Source organism: Episyrphus balteatus, chromosome 1 (genome assembly GCF_945859705.1).
Source record: "Episyrphus balteatus chromosome 1, idEpiBalt1.1, whole genome shotgun sequence".
NCBI classification, from domain to species: domain Eukaryota; kingdom Metazoa; phylum Arthropoda; class Insecta; order Diptera; family Syrphidae; genus Episyrphus; species Episyrphus balteatus.
The window spans coordinates 110725639-110752608 of record NC_079134.1 but is presented as its reverse complement, the minus strand read 5'-3'; the positions used below and the strand labels follow the sequence as shown (position 1 = coordinate 110752608).

General features: G+C 32.8%; 1 protein-coding gene across 1 annotated transcript; it reads left to right on the top strand.

Moving 5' to 3' along the window:
- LOC129914531 (uncharacterized) lies at positions 1-26970 on the top strand. The gene is made up of 2 exons (XM_055993838.1): positions 1-878; positions 26482-26970. Exons 1-2 carry the CDS (start codon positions 140-142, stop codon positions 26940-26942), a joined length of 1200 nt encoding a protein of 399 aa, XP_055849813.1. The 5' UTR covers positions 1-139; the 3' UTR covers positions 26943-26970.

The following is a 26970-nucleotide window of genomic DNA, read 5'->3' as shown; positions in this document are numbered from 1 at the left end:
GGTGTATGATCTATCTATCATACACCTACCATAATGTTGTATGGAAAAGTACATGGCTTTTTCGATCGAAGTAAATTGTGAAGCTTTCGTGATGGATTCCATATTTTAATATTAAATAAAACAAATTTAAAATTTTGAGATGTCTCAATCAGAGAATGAAGACCTCGTTCCTCGATGTGCACCAAAACCTTCACCATCAGACTTAATAGCAGCAGAATTTAATCCGTCTGTGCCTGAAATATCTATGGTTTTTAGCCAAATAGGATCTCGGCAATGTGTTTCTCAGCCAAATGTGACTACTTATTCAATTTGGAAAAATAAATGCATGCCCAATGTTGGTCCATCTGAGGGCCAGTCATATAATAATGAAATAACAACTACATCAAAGCGATCCAATGTCTACCCTTTGAGAACTGAAGCTGTTTTAGCTGGGCAGATTGTTTCAAATAAAACAGAGTATTTAAATATAGCCGCAAAAAATGCTGAATCTACTGCAATAGTATCTTATTCTTTAGAATCTGAAAGTACCAAATTTAGTCAAAGGGGCATTTTGCCGAGTTCCTATTGTAAACATAGTGAAATTGGTGGTCAACAGAAACATGAACCTGTTTTAACAAAATCTCTGCAAGATGACGTTCTCACAATTTGTGCGGGGACTCAGACAGATAGTTTCTGTAATGATACTAACGAGCATATAAGCAATCTTGCTACAAAAGAAGACATAGTAAAACTTAAGTCTTTAATTACGGGCATGCAGCAAGAACATCGCCGCTTACTACAAACTATACAAGATTTATTACAAAAAAAGCTTTGTTTTGATACAAACAAGACCAAGTTAAAAGATGAAGGAACTCAAACTGATGAAGAACTTGAAATAAGTAAGAAACCAGTTTGATTTTTCTATTAATTTACAATACAAACAGTTATTTAAAGTGCATTATTTTTAATTTTATTAAAGTGCAATTATACCTACAGAGTACCCCGTAAATAGTCAAAAACAAGTTTACAACGGGTTGGGTGTATTTTTCGATCACACAAGATATTAAAATTTTTGCCGTCACTGCATCCACTCTACGCTTACTATTTCACTATTTATCATAGACCCCATAGCCCAGTAAGAATAGACAAAAAATAGTTAAAGAAAGGAAAACATTTGTGACAGGCTGATTTTTGGTATACAGCTTGGTGTTAGGGTGGTTTACAATCTGTGAAAAGTCCTGAAGTTTCCTCTGTCCGCTAGTCCCATTATAAGGGGTCAAGAACACAACATTTTTTATTTTAAAAACGGTAGGTTTTAGACAAATATTATGTTCTACAAAATTGTAGCTGAGGTTATTTTACAAAAAATTGTCATAAGTTTTTTTGTATCACTTACCGTTTAGACAACATTTCAAAGTAGGGTAGATGTAGGGTAGAGTTAGAAATGTGTAAAAACAAACTGTTTTGTCCCGTTAGACTTAAAAACCCGGTTAAAATTAAATCTATATACTATATTCGATCACTCCTTGCGATATCTCGCTCATAAATCTATATTTTCTTATTCAAATACCATTCAGTTAATCGGAAGGATCAGATGCGTAAAATTATCTTAGGTACCTACTTTTTTGTAAAATAAATAGTGAGAGTGGTCAAATGAAATAGTGTTTATTTGAATGAAAATATAGTTCAAGCTAAATTTTATAATTTTATGTATTAGCTTAGACACTAAGTAATTAATTTGTACTAAATTTTTAAAAAAATTGTATACTTATTCCCATTTTAAACTGTTCGGTAATAGGAAGCCAATTTTTATGAGTTTCCTTTCTTATATTTATAATATTTTTTTTGTTCTCAATATTTATACAAATTTATAATTATAAAACAAAATAAATAATTATTCATAGGTAGATAGAGATGGCGGTAAAAGCAAACCGTGCTTGATGACCCAATTAGCGCAGGATGCGCCGTTTTGATACCAAAACTTATGAAACCTGTGAGTGATAATTGGATTTATTTGAAATAAATTTTGAATTGGTTTTAAAAAAAGGGAAAAACAAGTGTTAGGCAGTCCTAAATCCACTTTGTTGCATTTAGGAACGAGATCAAATCTTTGATCTTTGATTCTGAGATGTTATCTATGACATTAAAGAATTCACTCCCCAGAGAGAGTGCTCTATTCCTAGCAAGGGCGGGACATTGACATAGAAAATGGGAGACCGTTTCTTTTTCTTGCTGGTCCAAGCAGCTGCGACAGTAAGTATTGTGCGGTATACCCAACTTTGCTGCATGTTCCCCTATCGGCCAATGTCCTGTGCACAGCGCAACGATTCTGTTAATGTATTTTCTGGGTCTAGAGATTAGGTCATATTTTTTGGATTTATTATAGGTGGGCCAGTTGAGCCACCTATTGTTAGCTTTTGTTAGATATTTTAAGAAGATATTACCCTTCATGACTCCTATGGGAATGTTAACTATTTCTGCTAGTGCCTCATGAAGGGCCGATCCTTGCCTGGCCAGTTCATCCGCCTTTTCATTGCCTTCAAAACCACTGTGACCTGGGATCCAGATGAGAGTTCCTCTCTGCACTGCTGAACCAATTTGGAGGATGTCGTGACCGAAGCAATTGCTTTTATAGCTGCCTGACTATCTGTTAGTATAGCTATATTTTGGTTTTGATTTGGATATACCCTAAGTAATTTGCAAGCTTCTTTAATTGCCAGCAGTTCCGCTTGGAATACACTGGCAATGTTTGGTAGTCGAAAGGATTTTGAAATATTGAGGGATTCATAGTAGACACCCGAACCAACCCCACAATCCATTTTTGAGCCATCAGTGAAAATGCAGGTGTCGAAGTCTCTCGTCACAATGCCCTCTTCCCAGTCTGATCTCGACGGGAAGCTGACTTTGCAATTCATTACAGTATTCAAAATAGGGGTGCAGTAGTCCGTGGGTGTCAGGAGCATATCCGATTGCTGTGTCACTGTGACCAAAAGGTTTTGCCTTTCAACAACCTGTTTCTTTTAGCCTTAAAACGCTACAAAAAAAGGTCTATGGGTAAAAGGTGCAAGAGAACGTTTAGAGCCTCAGTAGGGCACGACCGAAGGGCTCCAGTCGTCCCTACGCTTGCTGTTCTCTGGATTTTCTTAAGTTTGTTGATGTTATATGCTTTACTAAGTGCAGGCCACCAAACAATGGCGCCGTAAGTAAGAATGGATCGTACAACCGCTGTGTAAGTCCATAGAATCATTTTTGATTTAAGATCCCATTTTTTCCCAAAGGTTTTACTGCAGGCATAGAAAGCAATGCTCGCCTTTCTAACCCGCACTTCTATATTTAGCTTCCACCTCAGTTTAGTGTCCAAAATTACACCTAAATATTTTGCGCTAGAAGAAAGTGATAAGATTTGGCCGTTAAGCTGAGGTAGAGGGAAGGCAGTGATTTTGGTTTTAGTTGTAAAAAGCATCAGTTCCGTTTTACTTTGATTAACTTCTAGGCCACAGCTCGTAGCCCAGTTGCTAACTTTTCTATTATATTTCTACAATTATTCATATTTCATAAAATAATGCAGCCGGCAGATGTTGGAGCTTTTAAAGGGCTCAAAAGTCAATGCCGAGCTTCAATGTGGGAATAGACCAGTTTAAAAGGCAACGACCGTTGTAAAATTCCTAGGTGACAAGAACAAACTTCTGCGGACTGTTGTACACGTTCTAGAAAATAAAAACCGTTTTGGTTTTATACAAAATGCATTGCGCAGACATGGAATTTATCCCTTCGACCCTAACGCGGTCGACCATACAAAACGCATCCATAATAACTTTCTCTAATGTGTCTACCAACCAGTTATTAGAATGCACATCTCACGCCACATATTCATAGCCATAGCTAAAAAAAAAGTTCATTTTAAAACCGTTCTTAAAGTTGTATCGGAAGCACCGAAAAAATTGAGCCCATTGAAGGGCCAGAACCATATGATATATGCCCGTTTCCTATTTGGTTTTTAAATACATATGTATGGAACATTTTTGTTTGCCTTGAAGGTTCCATATTTTTGATATTTAAAATAATTGCAAAAGAGTTTTTATCTAAATAATAGAAGAAAATTGTAAAATTTTATGGGGTTCGGCTTCTGGTGAGAAAGAAATGCCTTCGGTTTTTATTTTTTTATAAGAAAACCTTTGTAGTCATTGACAAAATTTTATTTTTTTATATAAAGTATTCTTACACCTTTCGTAAAAAAATATTTTAATTTTTTTTTTCTCCAATAAATAATTTTTTACAGCGCTTTTACTTTTGAATTTCCGTTAACTGTTCGGGTATTGGTACATCTACCCTATCCAATGTAATTTGATTAATATAACATATAAAAATATCAAGATAAAACAAATACAAAGATTATAGATTAGAAACAACTCAATCAATATATCTTAAACACATTTTTCTGTGGTTCAAGCAGAAACGGGACGATATGCGAGTTTAAAGTGATATAATTTCTAAACGGTGCATGATACAAGAAAACTTTGTAGGACAATTTTCTGTGAAATAGCCTCAGCTACAATTTTGTAGAACATAGTTTTTGTCTAAAACCTACCGTTTTTAAAATAAAAAATGTTATTACCTTTGACCCCTTATATTTGGATTAGCGGACAGAGGAAACATCAGTGGTGCGTTCTTTTATTCGACAATGTTAACTATTGTTAACAATAGTTAACTTTCATCGTTCCTAAATGAGAAAAAAGTTACAAAATGTAACATCGTGACGTCACAACATCGTTCCTAAATCCAATGTTGAAGTGTCAAATAGTTACATTTTGTAACTTTTTCCAACTCAGCTTCTGGACTTGAGTTTCAATGTTAATCTGTCAAACACAAATAAATGGGGAAGAGAGGGGATGATGTGAGAAAAGAATTTTTTGTTTGTTTTAATATTTGAAATTATTTAATGCATATTTTTCTTTCAATTTGCTAAGAATTCAATTTGAAAGAATTATTTCAGTGTGAAATTAAATATTACTTGTTTATTTATTCATAAAATTTATCTTAAAAAAATTTGTTTTGACAGATCAACAAAATGTAACATTAGTCGTTCCTTAATAGAAGTTGAAATTTTCTAACAAAATCTAACGAAAACAACAACAACGATTTTTTTGACACAACAACCAAAGTTAACTTTGTTTAATAAAAGAACAGACCACAGGACTTTTCACAGATTGTAAACCACCCTAACACTAAGCTGTATACCAAAAATCAGTCTGTTACAATTTTTTTCTTTGAACAAATCTATTTTTCCTGGGCTACCAGATATTTAAACTTTTTACACTATGAAAGCACTACTCCATTCGGATAAATAATGTCAGGATTAGGCCTGTGAGGATCAGAAAATGGGCAAAATAAATAATATTTGAAAGGTCCAGAGGAAAAACAGCACAGTCCATTACAACTATGAAATTCCGAGAAAAACGCATTTTAAAATTTTGTTCTCCATACACCTTAGTGCTAAAAGCACATAAGTTATATCAGTTGTAGGTAGAGCTAGAGCATTACTAATGACCAATTTTTTTCTTAGAATCACCCCTGAAATTTAAAAATTTAAAAAGTGAAGAAAAAGACAGATAAAAAATTTAAGCTAAAATTTAGCTCGATCTTTTTTTTTGTAAAAACGTAAAATTTTCAGGAGCAACAAGAAACTGTTTTTTATGTTAAAATTCGACAACATTTCAAATTTAGAGTATGCCGAATTATAATCTAGCTAAAGACGCATTTAAAAACCTTTTCAAGTCTTAGCAGGTTTTTAAGCCTTTTAAGTCGCTGGACTTATGTCGTTTCTGAAATAATCAAATTTCATTGCAAAATCTTTTGTGTTTATCTAGCTATAGCTTTTGAACCCTGCTTCTGAATTTAATGAATAAAATAGCAATAGATAGAGAAAATCTTTACCTCTTTATAGATGTATAACTTAAAGGCTTTCGTGGCATGATGTCTGCTAAAATAATTTAAAACTGGTAAAAAGTCATGTATTTAACAGTCAATAATATTGCCACCGCGTGAAATGTTTCCATATTTTTGAACCCTTTACTTTCAGTTTTTATGTTTTGGGGGGGGGTCTGACATATTTAATTTTTTTTTCAGATGATGAATATACATAAATGAGAAATTTCCAAAAGAAAAGTTTTTGAAAAACTGGACGTTGTTTTTGAATGGTAACAACAGTCCATGAGCCTAGTACGTAAATCGAGTTAAACTATAGTTCCAATACAAAATTGTTTCCAAAATTTAGCCAAGCTAAAATAAATTTAAATTAAAAAAAAAAAAATTTAAATTAAAATTTAACAATTCCAGACATAGTAACAAAAATTGTCAGGTCACTTTTCAGGTGTTATCAATGAAAAAAGTTGATCAATTCAGGGTTAATCTAATACTGTGTCACTTTGTTGCATGCTCAGTTAAGTCTGAATGTTTAAAAAATAATAGACGAAAGGTAAATGTTTCATAAATTAATTTATAGGTAATTTTTTTCAAAATTAAGTCAGTTTTTTACTTGCTCAATAAGGCAAGTATTGGTTCGTGTAGAAAAAAAAATTGAGGTTTTAATCAAAACCAACATTACGATGATGGAGAATTCCGAAAAAGTGGGTCTCGCAATTCCGTCCGTCCGTCTGTGCGTCTCACAGTGGGACGAATGTATGGAAAAATCGGCATTTCTAATATCTTGATATCAGTGTTTAAGTGATTGAAACTACGCATAGTTGCATTAAGACGTCTATTTACACCTAAATCTATGAATTAAACATGAAAGCCAGATAAATGGAAACGTTTTACCAAGGAAATTCATTTTTATTTAATTAAAAGAGTTGAGCAGCGAACTTTTTTTTAAGTATTTTCTCTTTATTATTATTTTTTCTTTTAGTTAATTTGACTGTGATGAAGGTTTTCTAGTTCCTTTTAATGTAAATAAAGAGTGTGATTCTTTATTTATTGATTCGGTTTTAAATGTTAATTTGATTCAAATGAACAATTGTAAAAATAGTTTAAATAGAACACTCGATTTATTGTTTGCAGATAAAGACTTAAATTTGTTCGTAAATAATTCTATTTTTCCAATATTTCCAAATACTTTACATCACATTGCTTTGATTTTTGAATTTAAAATACTAAACTTTTTCAAACCAAAAATGCCTTTTCAATATAGATATAATTTCTCCAAAGCTAATTTCAGTAACATTGCGAGTTATATCAATAATAATCTAGCACTGCCTTCAACTTTTATTCAATCTTGTGAATTATCAAATTTTTACAACAATTTTCTTAGTTCTCTTAAGACGGCTATCGATCTATTCGTTCCTAAAACTAAATTGAAAAATGCTTCTAAGCCTCCTTGGTATAACGGTCGATTAATTAATTTAAATAATAAAAAGAATAAAGCATACAAATGTTTACGAAAGTGTTCTTCTGATGCCAATTTGCGCAGTACTTATGATGAATTAGAAAAGAATTTCAATGTTCTAAATAAATTTTTATATAAAAACTATATTTACTCTATGGAATCCAAGTTAAGAGCCAATAGTAAATGTTTTTGGAGTTTCATTAAAAATTTAAAAAAATCAAATGTATTCCCTAAAAGTATGCAATATTTAGGTTCGACTTTAACAAGTCTACCATCTATTTGCGATGCCTTTACTCTCCGAGTAATAGTCAGCCTATCCACAAGTGTTTTTAGTTCGCTCCGCCTTATTAATTTATTTAATCAATTTTAACCTCAGACTTTTTATTCAAACTGTGGTCTTTTGTTTTTCATACAATTTTGTAAATTTTTCCACTATAACCTGGCAATAAACATTAACAAAATGTGTTAAATACTAAAAATTAATCAAAATTAAACAACAAATTCATGCTAAAATTGTTCCATAGTTATATCTATAAATATAACTGATTTTATTTATTTTCTTTGTGTGAAAAGAGAATAAACCTACTTTGCCGCTCTCAACATTTTTTGCTCCCGTTGCTGATTTTTTGTTTCTTTTTCCCGGTGAGTGAAACTTTTAGCATATGTTCTGCCTATTGAAGCATTATTGAGACTACATTGTATCCGAACTTCTTTCCTACATTTTTCATGTTGCTATTGCTACCAAATGAGCTTTTAACATAACCTACTGCTGGCTATACCCTCATTGTATACAAACCTCCACCTGCTGCATCGCCTAGCTTATCAACAACAAAAACAACAATATACCGATCATCTGTTATCTGTCATCAGTCATCAATCATAACATTTGCCATCTGTTTCAACCGCCACCTATCATCTCCTATCATAAACAACTTTACATTACGAGTTTTTGGTTCGTGCATGAACTAAGCAGACAGATAAATTGAATGGTACAGTGTGTCCCAAACTGTTTTTGGCAAGTAAAATTCAGATTATCTGTCATGGAAATTGTCGCAAATTATTACATATTAAATGTATTAATGCCCCGTTCAGCAGCATCAAACTTTTTAAAGAAAGAAAATCATTTTATTTCTTTTGTGACGATTGTGATCCATTTGCTTACAACAATATTGTTCGTGATGTACTACAAAATAAGCTGAATATCGAAAATCTACATAACCAATTGCTCCAACTTAACAAGCAAGTTGCAAATAATATCGCTTTAAGACATCCGATTCAGGAAGAAGAACAAAGCCAAAATACTTCAAATATAAATAATCCTTCAACATGTGATACTGACAATGCACCCCATAAACGAAAAATTGACGAAACCGATACAGAAGCATCTGACGTACATCCTTTAACAAAAAAAAACCAGCTACGTCTGCATCGATTAATACATCGCAACTACCAACTTTAAACATATCACAACAAGAACTGCTAACGCATTCCTTAAACTCAACATTGTCAAACGATACCATCATAGAGAATACAAAGCCTGCATCAAAGCATATGACTTCTACTGGCCCAACAACACATTCTGCTTCCTATCCCCAATTGTTTCAATCAAACGAAAACTCTTCTCCGATTACATCTGGTCTAAAAGTAGTACAAGGTTATCGAACTATATTTATATCTAAGCTCCATCCTTCAACGAATGCCCTCGATATAAAGAACTATATTGCGACAAAGTTTAAAATTTCCACGCTGATAAACGTTGAGAAAATGATACACCGGAATTTCTCTAAATATGCATCATTTTAAATAAAAGTACCAGATTCATTCTACCAAAAACTAAACTCTCCATTATTTTGGCCAGGGGGAATAATAGTCCACGAATTTATAAATAAACACCAGAGCGCCAAACAAAACCCTTTTCAGAAGAAACGGACAATGCCAAAATACCAAAAAAGCAGCTTCATCAGATACTAATCTACTATCAGAATGTAAACGGGTTAAGGACAAAGATCAATACGGTCTATAAAAATATAAATAACCTCCTTCATGGAATTATTGCTCTTACTCAAACGTGGTTAAACAGCTCTTTTCTGAGCACTGAGCTTTTTGACGGGTCATATCAAATCTTTAGACGTGATAGGCATAACTCAAATGATCTAGAAAAAGTTGGCGGCGGAATTTTGCTAGCTGTTAAAAACAATTATATCTGCACACTCGTTGACGATTTTACTTCTACAGACGCTGAAATAATAGCTATTAAAATAAAATTCGAAACTGGCTACCTATATATAATCTGCACTTATATACCACCAAGCTCCAATAATAATGTATATGAAAAATATGTTGATTGCATTGAAATTATACACAATTTAATGGAACCAAACGACGAACTTTTGATTGTAGGCGATTTCAATTTCCCAAATTTGAACTGGATACAGCCAGACGATTGCAATATCTTATCTCCATCAAACTTATCATCTTCAAATGAATTTTCAGTCATCGACGGACTTACCTCATGCGGGTTAAATCAATATAATGGAATTCGTAACGCTCTTAATAAAATACTGGATCTTGTTTTCTTTACGGATTCAATAAACTCTGACATAGCTGTAACTCCGGCTAACACTATATTATTAAACGAAGATAGACATCACCCAGCAATAGATATATCTTTGAACATGAACATGTGTAATGTATCCTCAAAATCAAATGTAAAACTTGAGTTCAATTTCAAAAAATGTAATTTTAATCTTCTAGTCAATTTGTTGTGTAATGTAAACTGGAATCAACTGTTTCTTAACTGTAATGTGAATGAGATGTGTTTAAAATTCTATAACTTACTTTTTGAATGCTTTTATAAAACGACGCCTTTACGGAATAACTATATTAAATCTAACAACCCACCATGGTTTGATCATAGCATTAAAAACTTGAAAAATGGAAGAAATAAGGCTTGGCTTACTTTTAGTAACTCCAAGGATGATGAAGATTATAGAATCTATTCTGAACTTAAAAATATGTTTACTGAATATTCGAATACCTTGTATTCAAACTATGTATTGAGGGTTGAGAGTGAATTAAAGCATAATCCAAAAAACTTTTGGAATTTTGTGAGTTCCAAAAGAAACACAGACGATTACCCTAACTCTATGTCATTCAAAGACATAACTAGCCATGACTCCATCGAAATTTCAAATATGTTTGCTAACTTTTTCCAAGATGCTTATTTGGATTGTAATTCTAATGAACCTGTCAATAATTTCGCTCCGCACTTAAATTACTCACATCTTACTTCCATAGATTTTACTATTCAAGAAGATTCAATTGCTCGAAATATATTTGACCTTGAAAATAGTTATAGTCCGGGTCCAGACGGTGTACCGTCATGTGTTTTGAAAAAATGTACGTCCCAACTATCTTATCCCTTATGTTTGTTATTTAATATATCTATAAAATTTTCAGTTTTTCCCATATTGTGGAAAAGTGCTTACATTAGACCAATTTATAAAAAAGGACTAAAAAATGATGTTAGCAACTACCGCCCCATCGCTAAACTATCTGTTATCCCAAAATTGTTTGAGTCTCTTATATGTAATGTCTTATCGTTTAATTGTAAATCTATTATTAGTGACAGTCAACATGGTTTCGTCCAAAATATGTCTACCGTTACAAACTTGTTTTATTTCACTTCTTTTTGCATTGACTCATTTGAACAACGGAAGCAGGTAGACTGTGTCTTTACCGATTTCAGTAAGGCTTTTGACAAACTATGTCATAAAACTTTATTACTAAAACTAAGAGCCTTAGGTTTCAACGAAAATTTTTTTAATGTGGGTTGCATCTTATTTAGAAAATAGAAGTTATGCCGTTATTTTCCGTAGTGAATGTTCCAAACAATTTTATGTTAATTCTGGTGTTCCCGGCGAACCCCACATGCGGAGCCGTAGTGTGAAGCAGTAAAGTGGGAGAGTTGTGACCCCCATCCGAGATCATGACTATCGTCGATAATGGAGAAGAAGAAGTTAATTCTGGTGTTCCACAAGGAAGCCACTTAGGTCCCTTATTGTTCACTTTATATATAAACGATGTGACCACAATTATTAAAAACTCTTCTCTTCTTATATATGCAGACGATATAAAAATATTTAAAGAAATATCTTCAGTTAGTGACTGTCTACAACTTCAAGAAGATCTACAAAACTTCAGGGAATGGTGCATTACAAACCGCTTATTTTTAAATGTTGACAAGTGTAAAACAATGAGTTTTACTCGCAAAAAGAATTTAGTCTTGTATAATTACATGTTTGACTCTTGCCCATTAACTAGACCGTCCGTTTTTTCTGACTTGGGGATTATACTTGACCCAAAACTAACATTCACTTATCACTATGATTATATTATTAATAAGGCTAATCGAATTCTAGGATTCGTCAAACGGTTCTCTCGTGATTTTCATGATCCATATGTTTTAAAACTATTATATGTGTCGTTTGTTCGGCCTATACTCGAATATGGATGTGTTGTATGGTCACCATACTATTCAATACATATTGACAGAATAGAAGGTATTCAGAGAAGATTTATGCGATTTTCTCTCCGTTTTCTACCATGGTCCCCCGAAATCAAGACTGACTTTTCTTAATAATTCTTATACTATTTATACAATTTAGTTTTACTATTACACACTAATACTTATAAGACTAAAGTATACAATATAAAGTATTAAGCATTACCCAATTACAAAACTAAGATTGCTTACATCGCAATCTTGGGTAATACTTTATTTTGTTGCTTATTATTTATTAACCTTATTGTTTATTAACCTATATTTAAATTATACCTACTTAATTTCTTTTACCTTACTTTGCGTCATCCTCAATTTCTTGGTGACGCAATTTGAGCCATCAACACTCAATAACTAATATGACCCATCAGCAGTTTTCTTTTGTTTATTTTAATTGTGACGATCCAGTATGCTTTGTCACCGGATCGTCGACCTGCCGTCGCTTCAACTTATTATTGAAGTTGAATCATTGGCCAGGTGTTTACAATTGTTGTTGGCCCAATTAATTTGAGTAATTCGTTTGTTTTGTTTACAAAGCGAATTACTCTTGGTGCCCTTGAATTTTTGAATCATGAATGAATTAAATTATTGTGGAGGGTTATGGTTAGTGTGAGACATAATAGATTAATGTATAACACAACACAAACACCTCTTTCTGCCAGTCCCTAAATAGTCTGAACATAGGTAATTTAAGTGTTACCATATCGGATGTGGAATTAACTCTATGAGGTCTAACTGAAGACTTTAATTCTGGTCCGGATGAAATTCCACCTATTGTTTTGAAAAAATGTTCCGTCGCTCTATCTAGAGTTTTGTGTTTTGTCTTTAATAGTTCGTTAAAGTATGGTGTATTTTTGCCAGAATGGAAAACGTCCTTCGTTACTCCTATTCACAAATGTGGTCCAAAACAGGAAATCACAAACTACCGACCCATAAGTAAATTGTCCTCAATACCTAAATTATTTGAGAAAATTGTTTGCGATAAATTAAATTTTATATTAAAAGAAACCATATCCCCGTACCAACACGGTTTTATATCCGGTAGATCAACTTCCACTAACCTAACCATTTTCACGAATTATATTCTAAATTCATTAGAAAAGGGTTACCAAGTGGACGTTATCTACACCGATTTTGCAAAGGCGTTTGATATGGTGCATCATAAAATTTTATTACAAAAATTAGAGAACATAGGTTTTCATTCCAACATGCTTCAATGGCTGACAGCTTATCTTACAGGACGCAGCCAGATGGTTTCAATTGATTCGATTATCTCTCATCCCTTTTCTGTAACTTCCGGCGTTCCACAAGGGAGTCATTTAGGTCCAATGCTGTTCCTTATTTTTATAAATGATCAACTGGTGCAATATAAACCAATTAGCCCTAAACATATCCAAATGTCAATGTTTTTCTTTTACTCGTCGTTTGTTCCCTATCGTTTACGATTACAATATGCAAAATCATGTCCTTGAAAGAGTTTCTATTAAAAAAGACCTTGGAGTAATTTTTGATTACAAGCTAAACTTTGTACATCACACAGAATTCATGGTGAACAAAGCCAACTCTATGTTGGGTTTTATTTTTCGTAATTCGTTTGGTCTTAGGGACCCATACACTCTAAAAGCCCTTTATGTTTCGTATGTTAGATCGGTCCTGGAATATTGCTGCGTAGTGTGGAATCCTCATTACAATGTTCTGTTTATATTACAAGAATAGAAAATGTCCAGAAAAATTTACAAGATTTGTAGTACACAAACTAGGCTGGAACATTGAAATGCCTTCGTATAACGTTAGATGTCAGCTTATTGGTATACAGACATTAGAAAACCGCCGTAAGATGTTTGCTATAAATTTTGTCAGTGATATTTTATCATATCATATTGATTGTCCTTATTTGTTATCGCTGATAGATCTTTACGCTCCTTCTAGAGAACTAAGAATTCGAACCTTATTCCGCGAAAACGTCCATAGAGTAAATTTTGCGTTTAATGAACCTATGACTCGCAGTGTTAGGGAGATTAATAATGTGTCAAATAATATAGATTTTAATTTCCATTTGAGTATAAACTCATTCAAAAATATGTTAAATTTGTATTTTTTAACTAATTAAATAATGTAAATATATAATTTTATTTTTTTGTGTAGCTTTAATTTTATAATGATTCTATGTATAATTTAAAAATTTCGTTAGTCTATTTGAGATTGTAAACTCTAATTGATATTAAATAAATAAATAAAAAGAAAATAACAAAATAAAGAAACAAAACTTTTTATTCAGTGTCGATTTCGGAAGTATAACTTAAGTCTTCCGGGTTAAATTCTAGGTTAAAATTAAGATCTTTATAATTTTTTGAAGAATATTGATATATATCTCGATCATAATTTGATATATGTGAACTTTTTGACCGGAAATTTGACAACTGCTAATCAATTCTGCATTTTTATAGACTTTGATCCCATCATTTTTTGAATAAACCGGTAAAATGTTATAAATAATATTGGTTTAAGAAGCATTATTTTTTCTAAACTGATGTTATCACTTACGTAATCATGTATAGCTTTAGTTATATTTAGATTAGAATTCAGCCATTATTCGTTAGCGCTCATGAACCTATTGAGTCTTCGAGAAGACTGCTCCATCTTCTACTTTACCTTGAGCCAATAAAATTTACCTCTCCTGTTGACTCCTCTAAGCCAAGAAGTTGTTGAATTTTCAAACACAAGTTTTAAAATTTTCTGTTGTCGGACTATCCAGTCAAGTTTTTAAATTTTGCCCATTTTTGATATAGGGGGTCGAACCTAAAAAACGCGATTATAAGTACTTGGGGCAAATTGGGGAAAAGTTTTTTTCTTGATTCATTTAAAGGACACTTTCCTGAGTATAAAACCATAAAACCCCAGAGAGCCATTTAGGTGTAAAAAAGAAAATCTTACTCAAAGTCAAAAAATTTTTATTTCTACCAACACTTGGAAAATCACGAATAAAAACAAAACCCAACAAAACAAAAATTTGTTTGTAGTTAAGTATTAATTTATATAACGTGATGAGTGCTATTATCCATTATTAAATTAATTTTTTACCGCACAAAAAATTTTGGGAGTAATGCAAATTACAACCTGATTTTTAAACACCAAAAAAAAATTAAACTAGACAATGTTTAGCGCTCTATTACTTTTGCACTAATTGGACAATGCAAATAATTTTGATGCAGTTAGAACCTAAATATATTTGGGATATACCAATCACTCAAAAGTACCGCAATAATATTCGATTTTTTTATTTATTGCTATGGGTCGTCCCACTGTGCGTCCATCTGTACACATTTCCACAGCCTAAACGGGTGGACGAATTTTCTTCAAATTTGGTACAGATGATTTTTATGGAATTCTGAAAGTTGGTTTTTTTTGTTTTTTTATATCTCGTTTAAAAAGTGTACCTCCCATACAAATTTTTTTTTAAACCAAATAACTCCAAAACGGCTCTAACGGTTTTGATAAAACTTTGCAGACGTAATATTAAAAGCAAATGTAATAAAAGTGCATTTTTATTTTTTTTTTCATTCAACAAAATTTGCCTTAAATGTCGGCTCTTCCCCGATATCATTTTTTTTTTATTTATATAGAGCCAGCTCCTAAAAACTACAAGTATAAAAGTGCTTTGAACTGCAAGAGCAAGTACGAGCGACCCCACTCGTGCATTTTATTTTTAATTGCCCCTCCCGGCTAACGACCGGCTTTAGGTTAGGTTAGGTAGAAATGGCTGTCAGGAAAACAACTGACACACTTAGACCATTTCTTGGCCCGTTGTGATACCATGATTTTGTGAGGAAATTCCTCACTAATTAAACCAGTTGGAGCTTTTAATAAAGCGGTGAAGGTTGAAGATGTCAGTATTGATTAGTTCACTAGTATCTTCTAAGAAATATTTTTCCAGGTATTTTTTACGTCTACTGGAAAGGGCAGGACATGAGCAGAGAAGATGTTGGATTGTTTCTTCTTCTTCCTCATCAAGGCAACTTCTACAGAAGTCGTTGGAGATTACGCCAAGTCTTATGGCGTGTCTACCTATGAGACAGTGTCCTGTTAAGACACCTATTACAGAGCTGATATGCAATCTGCTTAGAGACAACATATTTTTTGAACGTTTTGGATCTAGCCTAGGCCAGATCTGCTTGGTCGTTTGGCAAGTTATAATGTTTGACCATCGTATGTTTGTTGCCTCTATAGCTTCTTGCTTCAGCATGAGTTTGCACGTTGCGATTGGTATACCAATATTTGCCTTATTGGGTAAAATTGGTATTAGAGTTCCATTTCTGGCGAGTTCGTCTGCTTCACAGTTTCCCAGAATATCTCTGTGACCCGGCACCCAGAAAAGGTGAATGTTAAACTGTTCTGACATCATAACGAAGAAAAAAAATAACAAAAATAATAAAAAATTATTAAAATTATTTTTATTTTAAGTGGAGTGATTGAATATAATTCAATATAAGTTCAAGTGACCTCAACTCCAAAAATTTATAAAGCGTTTCGCCCAGGTACGACAGTGGGCTCATCAGTTAGATCTGTCGTACCCTTACTAAGACGCCTTATTTTGGTCGATGTTTACAAATTCCCTTAGAATATTATAATTCACAGTATATTCATGCTGTGAGTTTTATATAGTGTCGGTAAACATCGACCAAAATAAGGCGTCTTAGTAAGGGTACGACAGATCTAACTGATGAGCCCACTGTCGTACCTGGGCGAAACGCTTTATAAATTTTTGGTGTTGAGGTCACTTGAACTTATATTGAATTGTTCTGACATCTCCATGAGAGATGATCGACAGTCGCGGGCAGTAACGGAGTTTGTGGAAACCAAAGCTAACGATTTAAGGGCGGCCTGGCTATCAGAGAAGATGCGGATATCCGATGTAGATATCACGTTTTCTTTGAGCCAAGTCAGTACTTCTTTAATCGCCATTATTTCCGCTTGGTGTGAATATTTGATCAATGATGAACTTTCCTGGTCTAAAGCCATACTAATAAAGACCTAACAGATTGCTGACGAACGGCTTCAGGCTGATTCCTGTGTAGTTGGCGCAGTTAAGAGGGTCTTCTTTCTTAAAGATCGGACATTCAATGCTGGGCATGCTTTCCTCCGACCATATTCAATAGATGAGTTGGTGTATACTCCTAACTCTGCGGATACGGAAATGTTGGCCTTTATAGTCGATATAATATTCGAATTCTTCGGAAAATTCTACATCAATTTCATATATGATTCTTTATAAAAGAGTGAGACCAAAAAAAGTTCTAGCGACATGAAAAAGTATAAACCAAATCTGCAAAAAAGAGGTGTGCCTACAGAGGGTTAATCTTTGCAGTCTTCGGTTCTAAGTTAATAACCTTGAAATATTTTCTTTACCTTATGGTAAAACTTCCGAAATTCATTCCTGTTATAGCATCCCTCTATTTCCTCGATCGCTCCTCTCTCATGTTGCTTCTTTTTTCTCCTGAGAAGCCGATGTTCCTCTCTTCTTTTTGGCTTGTAGAAGCTCTGGGGTGGAATCGGCTAATGTGATTTGTGATCGGTGACAATCACAAAAGACAAATTTGATCTGCGTAAGGTGATAGTCACAGTAATAATCACATTTTTGTGATTCTTTCTTGTGACAGCTATTTTGTTATCACATTCATACAAAATTGGGTCATGAAAATAAATAAAACTAAATAAAACAAGTCTTTAATTAAAATTACACAATTATTTTAATAAAACATAATAAATAAACTTAACATCACTTCATTTATAAAAAAAAAAATTAATTAAAAAAAATCACATATTAGTTCATTTTGTTTGTACTGCTGTTAGTAGGAACTACGTTTGCGTAGGTCGTTATTTTTTATTTAGTTCCATTATTTTAATTTCGTTCACCGCTTTTGCCAGCTCCAGCTCCATCCGCTTCAAATTAAGTTCTTCTTTTTTCAGAACAGTGGAGCATTGTCTCTCTTTTGACTTTTCGTCGCAAAAGAGTCTGGACACAATTTTTCAGTTCCACTGTTGTTCCATTTAATTTTTCCAATGACTTATTTATGGAATCGAAATTTTCTTTTTGTATTTCGATAAATTTTTCCTGCAGCTGTATTTGTTTTTTTACAAGATTATTTTCTTCTTCAGCTTTCTTGTTTTTTTTTTTTGTGTTTTTGGTGCTGGTGGGGGTGGTGTGGGCTGCGCCTCCTGTGTTTCTCCAATTAAATCCATCAACTGATTTTCTAGTTCTAAAAACAAAGACGAAAATTAAGAAACTAGAACACATTTTTTCAATTTTAATATCGGCCTTCTTCGCCACAACCATAACTCGAAACTCCAATGATCCCATCAACCGTTGCATCCATACCGCATGCTTGGATAATAGCTTCCTCTGTGGGATCAAGCGGACTTTCGGTGAACGGTCCTCCACCAGTTTGAGCAATAGATTTTTTATTTGCCACCAGCTTCTTTTTTGTGTTGTATTTGCGCACTGCCCAAAACTGAAGAATAAAAAACAAATCAGGAAAATTTACATATAAAGTTATATATTTGTATAATCATAACCCTTTTCCACTCATGGTCTTGGATGGTGGCCCATTAGCATTTAATGACATTATAAGTTTTTCCCAAAGAATTCTATGACCATCCTTGGAGTTGCAAGTTTTTGCTGAAAAGGACTTGGCCAGATCGGGGTGCTTTTCCATAAAGGACGTGAGCAGCTCTATTTGGGCTCTATTTACTGAATTCCTATTAAGATATAGGTTTATTAAGTTCTTATGCTCTTAAATTGCATTAGAATATTAACTTACATATTTGTTTTTACTTGTAACTTATTAATCTTTCGAGCAACTCACAACTCCGCGGGAAAAAATCAACGAATAAAAAATTAAAAAACTCAAACGTCAAACTCATTTGCAAAAGTGATGCCAAATGACATATAATTTTTGGTGATCACCTAAGCCAGATGAAAAATAAAATGTGATCACAAAAGATGATCACAATTGTGACAATCACAAATCACATTAGCCGATTCCACCCCTGGTCTTTCTGTGAAGCGCCGCTTTGCATGCTTTCTGTTTAGCTGGATGTTCTTACCGGCATTCATCATCAAACCAGTGGTTTCGCTGTTGTGGCCTAGTGAAACCCAGAATTTCAGAGGGGCTATCTCTAATGGCTTCTTGGCAATATTGTCGGTTATCTACAGTCGTCGGCATAATTATTTTGACTAATTTACAATTTTCGATCTAATAAGAATAATTTCTAACGGTTAAACTTTATTTAGGTAAAGTTAATGGTTATTTATTAAGTATGTTATGGTGAATCTCATGGTGGTCAAAATAAGTCATATGAGTGAAATTTGGCTTTCAGACAGCTTTTTTTGTATTAGAAGTGCTATTTTTTGAGCGGCATAAGTATTTTGACCAGCATTCTTTTTCAATTTTGGCAAGGTAAAGTAATACCTTTTGCTTATTTTAAGCATGTATTCAACTGCTGAACATGTTTAGGCTCAGATTCATAAAAAAAAATTGGACAAATTTCGCAAATAAACATTGAAATTAGGGCATTTATTGTTACAAGTTAAAATTCCCGTTACCTGTTAAACAAATCGATGGAGAACTGATTTGTTTGCGTCAAATTATGTCTTGGCTAATAAAGAAACACAAGATTACGAGTACTGAGTAGAATCAGCCATGAATCTGTACAAAACAAAAAATTAGAGAGAAAAAAGACAAGTTTTTTTTTGTGGAATTCACTTTGAATCCCAGATTGAACCCTTATATCATGGAGCTGGACATGAAATCCCTAGGGAAGAAATCCTCACCAGAAAGCAAAGATTCCCAGGAGACTTAGAAAACACAATTTTGGGACTTATCCAGCAAGAAAAGCACTAGTTAAACTCTTGAAAGCATGTTGAAAACTATGAAATTCGCAAAAAAGCACGTTGGTAAGCCTAATTTTTTCTGGATCAAGGTTTAATGAACCGATGAAAATTTTTTTGCACTCCATAAATCACCAGGAGTGAATTTTGTTTGGATTCGGTCTAGAAAACTTTGTTCAAGAAAAAAAAAATCTTACCAACGAGTTTTTTTGCGAATTTCATAGTTTTCAACATGCTTTCAAGAGGTTAACTAGTGCTTTTCTTGCTGGATAAGTCCCAAAATTATGTTTTCTAAGTCTCCTGGGAATCTTTGCTTTCTGATGAGGAATTCTTCCCTAGGGATTTCATGTCCAGCTCCATGATATAAGGGTTCAATCTGGGATTCAAAGTGAATTCCACAAAAAAAAACTTGTCTTTTTTCTCTCTAATTTTTTGTTTTGTACAGATTCATGGCTGATTCTACTCAGTACTCGTAATCAATTTCAATTTTTTTCAATTTATTTCATAATGGTGTACAAATAAGACTGAGTCTTTTATAGTACCTTAAGACAGGATTTGCAAGTACAATTTAAGTTATTTAGATAAGTAACAATAATAGTACATACAATATTTTAACAAAAACAAAAAAAAAAAAAAAAAGTTAGATAATATTTACAAAATGATTTAAATTTTAGGTAAGAATAATTTTATTAGACTAAGATTATATATTTTATTTTCAATTTACTGTTTGCATGTTTAATGAATTAAAATAGTTAAATATTGCTTTTTTAAACTGTAAGATTCCTACTATTTGTTTTAAACTTACTGGCAAGGAGTTCCAGAGTTTGCTGGTATATACATAAAATAGTCTAGAAGAGTTCAAATAAGTGCATAAAGGTGTAATAAGATTCAGAGTTGTGTTTCTTTATTAGCCAAGACATAATTTGACGCAAACAAATCAGTTCTCCATTGATTTGTTTGACAGGTAACGGGAATTTTAACTTGTAACAATAAATGCCCTAATTTCAATGTTTATTTGCGAAATTTGTCCAATTTTTTTTTATGAATCTGAGCCTAAACATGTTCAGCAGTTGAATACACGCTTAAAATAAGCAAAAGGTATTACTTTACCTTGCCAAAATTGAAAAAGAATGCTGGTCAAAATACTTATGCCGCTCAAAAAATAGCACTTCTAATACAAAAAAAGCTGTCTGAAAGCCAAATTTCACTCATATGACTTACTTTGACCACCATGAGATTCACCATAACATACTTAATAAATAACCATTAACTTTACCTAAATAAAGTTTAACCGTTAGAAATTATTCTTATTAGATCGAGAATTGTAAATTAGTCAAAATAATTATGCTGACGACTGTATACTTGCAGCTGGCGCACAGTGGGACGACCCATAGCAATAAATAAAAAATACAACTATTTTAGCGGTACTTTTTATTAATTGTTTAGTCTTCCTAAATATATGAAAGCTCTAAATATTATAAAAAAAAAATACATTGATCAATTGGTGTACGAGTAATCGACGGGTTAAAATTGGTATTTTTTTCGGATTATTTTTTGAAAGTTTTTTGATAGTTTTGGAAATATTCGTGTGGTTATAAATCAATTCAACAATGGTTAATAATAGTAATGAAGGTATCTTCATTAAAAATGGTTTTTAAAAAAGTGGATTTTTTTTTTGGTTGTGCTTTTTTATGTCCATTTTTAGTGTATTTGTTTGTGCCTAAAAAAAAACATCGTTCTTAACTTTAATAATTTCGTTTTCTTTCACTCTATTAAGGAGTACTCTAAATTTTTACTCCATTTTCTGGAGTGAAAGAACATAATGAGATTAATTTTTTTGTTTGTAATTGTGTGTGTGACAAGGCAAAAATAGATAATTTCCTTGAAAAAAATAGTGATAACAGGCCTAGGGAAATTTATTTTTTATTTTTTCCCTAAATTAATAACATATGAAGCATAATAACCGTTCGTTGATAAACTCTACTTCTACACGAAGACGCAAGGCGCAGAAATTATCTTCGAATTTCCTTTTGATTTTCGTTTCCGTGCGTCGCATCGCGCGCTTCTACACATAGTATTTTTTTGAAGACGAAAATTTGACAGCTATTTTCTTTGGTTATATTTTGTTCTTGTTTTCATATGTATTTTTACTCCAAAAAAAGCACCAAAATATACAAAAAACAACTCCAGTGGGGTCTATATGTGCAACGAAAACTTTGGAATAAATTTAAAAAGTTACTATACACGCAAATAATACACAACCGACGAAGCAGACTCCGCGACCGACGAAATAAAATAAAGGTGAACAGCAAAAAAAAAGAACCAGATCAAAGAGAAACGTCAAAAAGAGTCACACAATTTTTTACCGGAGATTCACGGTAGAAAATCTTCCTTCCCTTTTTTTCGAACTTTATTTCTACCTTGCTCTTATGTGCGTCTCGCGCTTTGCGTCTTCGTGTAGAAGCGGACTTAGTTTTACTTTTGGTATATTTTTCATTATAATACTTCTGATCTGTTTTTTTTTTCAGCCTAATTGACACACACCCTTATGTCGTTTTCTATTGACGAATCTCAGAATGAGATTTGAGAATTTGACAGCTGAAAGGGGGGGTGAAGTGGGGAAATAGTGGACAAATCTCAGATTTCATGATCTATTTGCGTTCTAAGATTCAAAAAAATGACAAAAAAATGAATCTGAGATTCAAGAATCTGATTCTGGATTTTTATCAAGATTCACGCATACAAACACCCGCACTTTCACACACACTCCTCTGTTTGACATTTGTCTGAACATTTGTTGTTGTTTTATTTTTTTTATACGCACAGATTTAGCACACAATTACAAAACTAGATTTCATATTCTATTTGCAGTGGAAAATCTGAGAATTTTACACAAAAATCTCAAAAAAAAAACGACATTAGTTTGATTATTGTAAAGTAAAAATATCCCATCATCGCAGAAAAAAAATGGGATATTTTTTTTTATCTGGCACAGGATTTTTTTTATTGATGAAGAACACTGGCTGAAAAACTCTTTTATTCGGTTTTCAATTTCATTTTGGGAAAAAGTGAAGAATTAACGAAAATAATGGAAGAAATATATATGGCGGAATATTATATAATAGGAAATATATTCATAATGGTTGTTTTTGTTAATAACATAAGAATTTTAAAGAAACACTTTTCGCATTTTTCTCTTTTCAATCAAAATTTAAAAATTTCAAACTTCAAATTCATAAGTGTGTGTGCAAATCGGTGTAAATCTGACTTAAAATGAGGAGTAAATCCGGGGTACTCCGTAGTACTAAAATTACTCCGGAGTAATTTTTTTTTACACTTTTGTGGCGTTAAAGAACACAAAACCTTCAAAAGTGCAAAAATAAGTACTAAAAGGGTACTCTCTTTGGAGTGAAAGAAAACGACATAAGTATTTTCTAAAAATGGTCGAAAATGGGTCTTGGGTTCTTTTTTGTTTTATAATCAGCAATGTGTTCTTAAACTAAATCACGAAAAAAATCCTGCTCCAACTTGCAATTCTTTATGAAATAGACATTTTATGGGATCAACTGCGGTCATCAAAAATGGTGGCTTATTCAAAATATGGCTCGATTGTGAAAATTTCAAACTTTTCGAACAAAATTAAGCAGTTAATTGGATTGGAATAGCTTAATGAAGGAGAAAATGCGAAATTTAAAGAAATTTCGAGGCTTTTTGTGTCAGTTTGAAGCAAAAATGGCAGCATTGTCAGAGAAAGAAGGAGATCTTTATGGACAATAACCAACGATGGCTTCACTTTATTTTTTTTTGCAAGTTTGTAGACCAGAACATAAGCTTCTGTTTGATGAAAGAAAAAAAAATATTCTAGAGAACTTCAGACAAAAAATGGGACCTCTGGTGGACCAAACCTGGGCATGGCACAACAAATGATGTCAATACTAGTCGACGTTCTTTTTCGAATCCAAAGTTGAATTCCGAAATAACCCGTATAGATAAGAATATCATCTTTAAATTTGCATTAATTTTGACAACACTTGCTGCTGGTCGATAAATAAATATGGACACGTTTGAAGAACTAATTTTTGGAACAAAAAATCTTTATCTTTCGAAGTACAGCTGGTACTGTATGTCTAGCAGTGAATATAAACTTTTACTCCATGCAAAAAACATAATAAGGTTTATTCATTTACCTATACCTAGGTGTTCTTTCGATAGAAGCGTTGTAAGCAAGGAACAAAAAAATAAGGAAAGCTAGTTTGGATCATACTCAAAAGAGTTCGACGTTGAATTCAATTACCGACTTGATTAATCGTTTATTTATAACGTCAGATCTTTAAATTTGAACATCAAAACAAGTGCAGGATTTCAATTCTCAAAAAGTGACCCAAATATGAATTTTACTGGGTTAACAATAGTTAAATTGCAGAATTATACCCATGGAGTTAGGTCTTAGTAATATGCATAATTCTTCCGAAAGTGCTGGTGATTACTTTATGTATAGAAGTATAAATTTGTTTAACTATTTATTTAGCTATTAAAATAATGTAATCTAGATAGCAAAACATAAGCAAACAATTATAAATAAAAATTAAAATAAAAACAAATTCGCTGCTCAGCTCTTTTATATAAAATATCCTAGATTTAAGAATACCAGAGCAAGCCTAAGATTCATAGTAGTAGTCACCGTAAGTCCCTCCCATCTTATATATAGTTACGACTTCAAGGTGGAAATTTTCTGAAAATTTATATGAGTAAGTTTGTGTCAGTGAATATGGTAAAAGTACCAAATGTGCTGGACACAAAAACTGAACTTTGTGATTTTAACTCGAGAAATATAAAGATCTGTGTTTATATTTCTTTTGTGTTTGTAAATTTGTTCGCCAAAAATTATTATAATTTTTTGATATGGTATAACAATGTAAAAGTAAATAACAAAATTTGTTCTTACTTATCGTGTTTATGTGCAGAAATGGAATAATCAAAACAACCGACGAAATAAAAACTAAATTATGAAGTTGGAAACCAAAGCAACATAAAACATACATTAGTGGATAACAAAAAAAAGGATGCGATGAATCCAAAAACACAGTTTTCAACAAAACCTGAAGTAATCGCAATAAAAATACCTACAAGTTCTTTGCGTTACGCAATAAGGTCTTAAGTCACAAATTGTTTTGAGCATTAACCCGCTTATTTCTATCAAATTCTTATCAAATACATGTTTTTGATACGAAAGTAAAGAGAATAAAGAGCGTTTTCTTGCTCAATCGAAAATCCAAAAAACAAATTTAAGGTCACAACATTGCTTGCCTAACGACAAAGAATTAATACACTCCTCGCCACTTCAATAGCACACCCTTTTTGTTTTTAATATAAGTGGATATAATTCCAGTCTCTTAGGTAACTGTTCAATACTATTTTGTACGTCCCCTTATGCACTCCCTCTGTGAGCAAGATCATTCATTTGGTCTTAAAAGTGGATCCATACGTTCGAATTCTATACAGGCTTCCTGGAAACTATCAAAAACTACTTGAAATAAAATAGGTATCTCCGGGGTCTAAAAAATCTCTGTAGATATTTAAAACTTCTTCACCTTGATTTGGTATTTCTTCCATATTTGGTCCTCGTTCAATTTCATTTATGGCTTCCGGCTTGCTCTGGTATTCTTTGCTACTCTCTGTTCTAATTCAGATTTTCTGCTTAAGAGGCTAAGTCTTTGGCGTGGTTTTAACTCTTCCAAAACTATTTCAATACTTGGTAATACTCTTGTCTTGCTTTGTATCCAGCAGGATCACTTCCGCATTTTGTAGCTTCAGGAATTTTTGATTTCAGGAATTTCAACTTCGGTTCATTGATGCCGTGAGATGATAGGGTTCTTTCTATTGATTCACAATTGGAGGCAAGGTGTGTGACCGTGAGTGGCCCGCCATTACATAAGTGACATCTTGGGGGGTCTTTGCTCTCGAGGAGGGGACTATGCATTATGTTTGAGTGCCCCAGTCGCAAACGAGTGAAACATCGGATCGTGGGGCTACTGTACTTTGTAGGATAAAAAGCAGGCATGCATTCCACTTGGTCTTCTTTAAATCGGTACACTATTTTTGTACTTTGTTGTAAACACCTTTTTTACTTACCGCTAAGCTCGTAATCAGGGGTTCACTAGCTGCACTTTTGGCGAGTTTATCAATCCAAATCCAAAATAGTTTCACAGATTTTTTGTTTGCTATGAGTCTGTCTCTTATGTGACGTATGATTCGGTGATTGTTGTTGGTTTTGTATGGGGCATCGATGGTCGAAATACTGTCAGTGAATATTATTTTTTTTCTCTTTTTTCTGTACTCTCCAATTTAATTGCAAAAAGTATTGCATCCGCTTTGGCACAGAAAACTGATGAAAAGTCTGGTAGAAGGGATTTAAAAATATTTCCGATATCGTCAACTACCGCAAAAGGCACCGGAGTTGTCCTGAAGGCTTTTAGGGCTAGTCTCATTGCACCATGATATTCTGGTTTCAGATTTACCATACAATTTCGTATGGTAAATCTTGTGATTTATAAATGATTTAGCGTAAATTACCCTAGATTTAAGTGGCGGTTGAGCAGTAGCATAAGCCTGCTTAAATAATGCTGATAAAAATATTAAAATTACGTAATAATAATGTACACTTCTTTTCAGGAAATGCAATACCTAAACCATCACATATCAAATATAACTTTACAGACGAGGACTTGAAAAAAGTGGAAGATTATGATTATACACACAAACAAATTCCTCAAACATATTCAACTGCCATGTGTAGACTTATAAAGCCTGTAACGGATCAAAGCATGGTAATGAATGAACTTGAAGTAAAATACCTTCCAAATGAAAAATTTAATCATATGCTAGAAGATGTTTTTATTGGAACAAAAGCTCAAAACCAGTATGAATCGGTTTTGAAAAATAAGGAGAATTTGGACAGAAACCCAACTGACCTATCAACGGCTTCTTACAAATACCTAAAAAAATATCGACTTCTCCCTGAAGATAATAATAATGTTTCCATAATCAACAGTGTACCGAAGTTGAATTCTGAAAATAAACAAGAAAATTTGTTGGACTTAGATGTAATTCGATGTAAACCTAAATTTATGTAAAAATTAAAATATAAAATAATTGAAAACA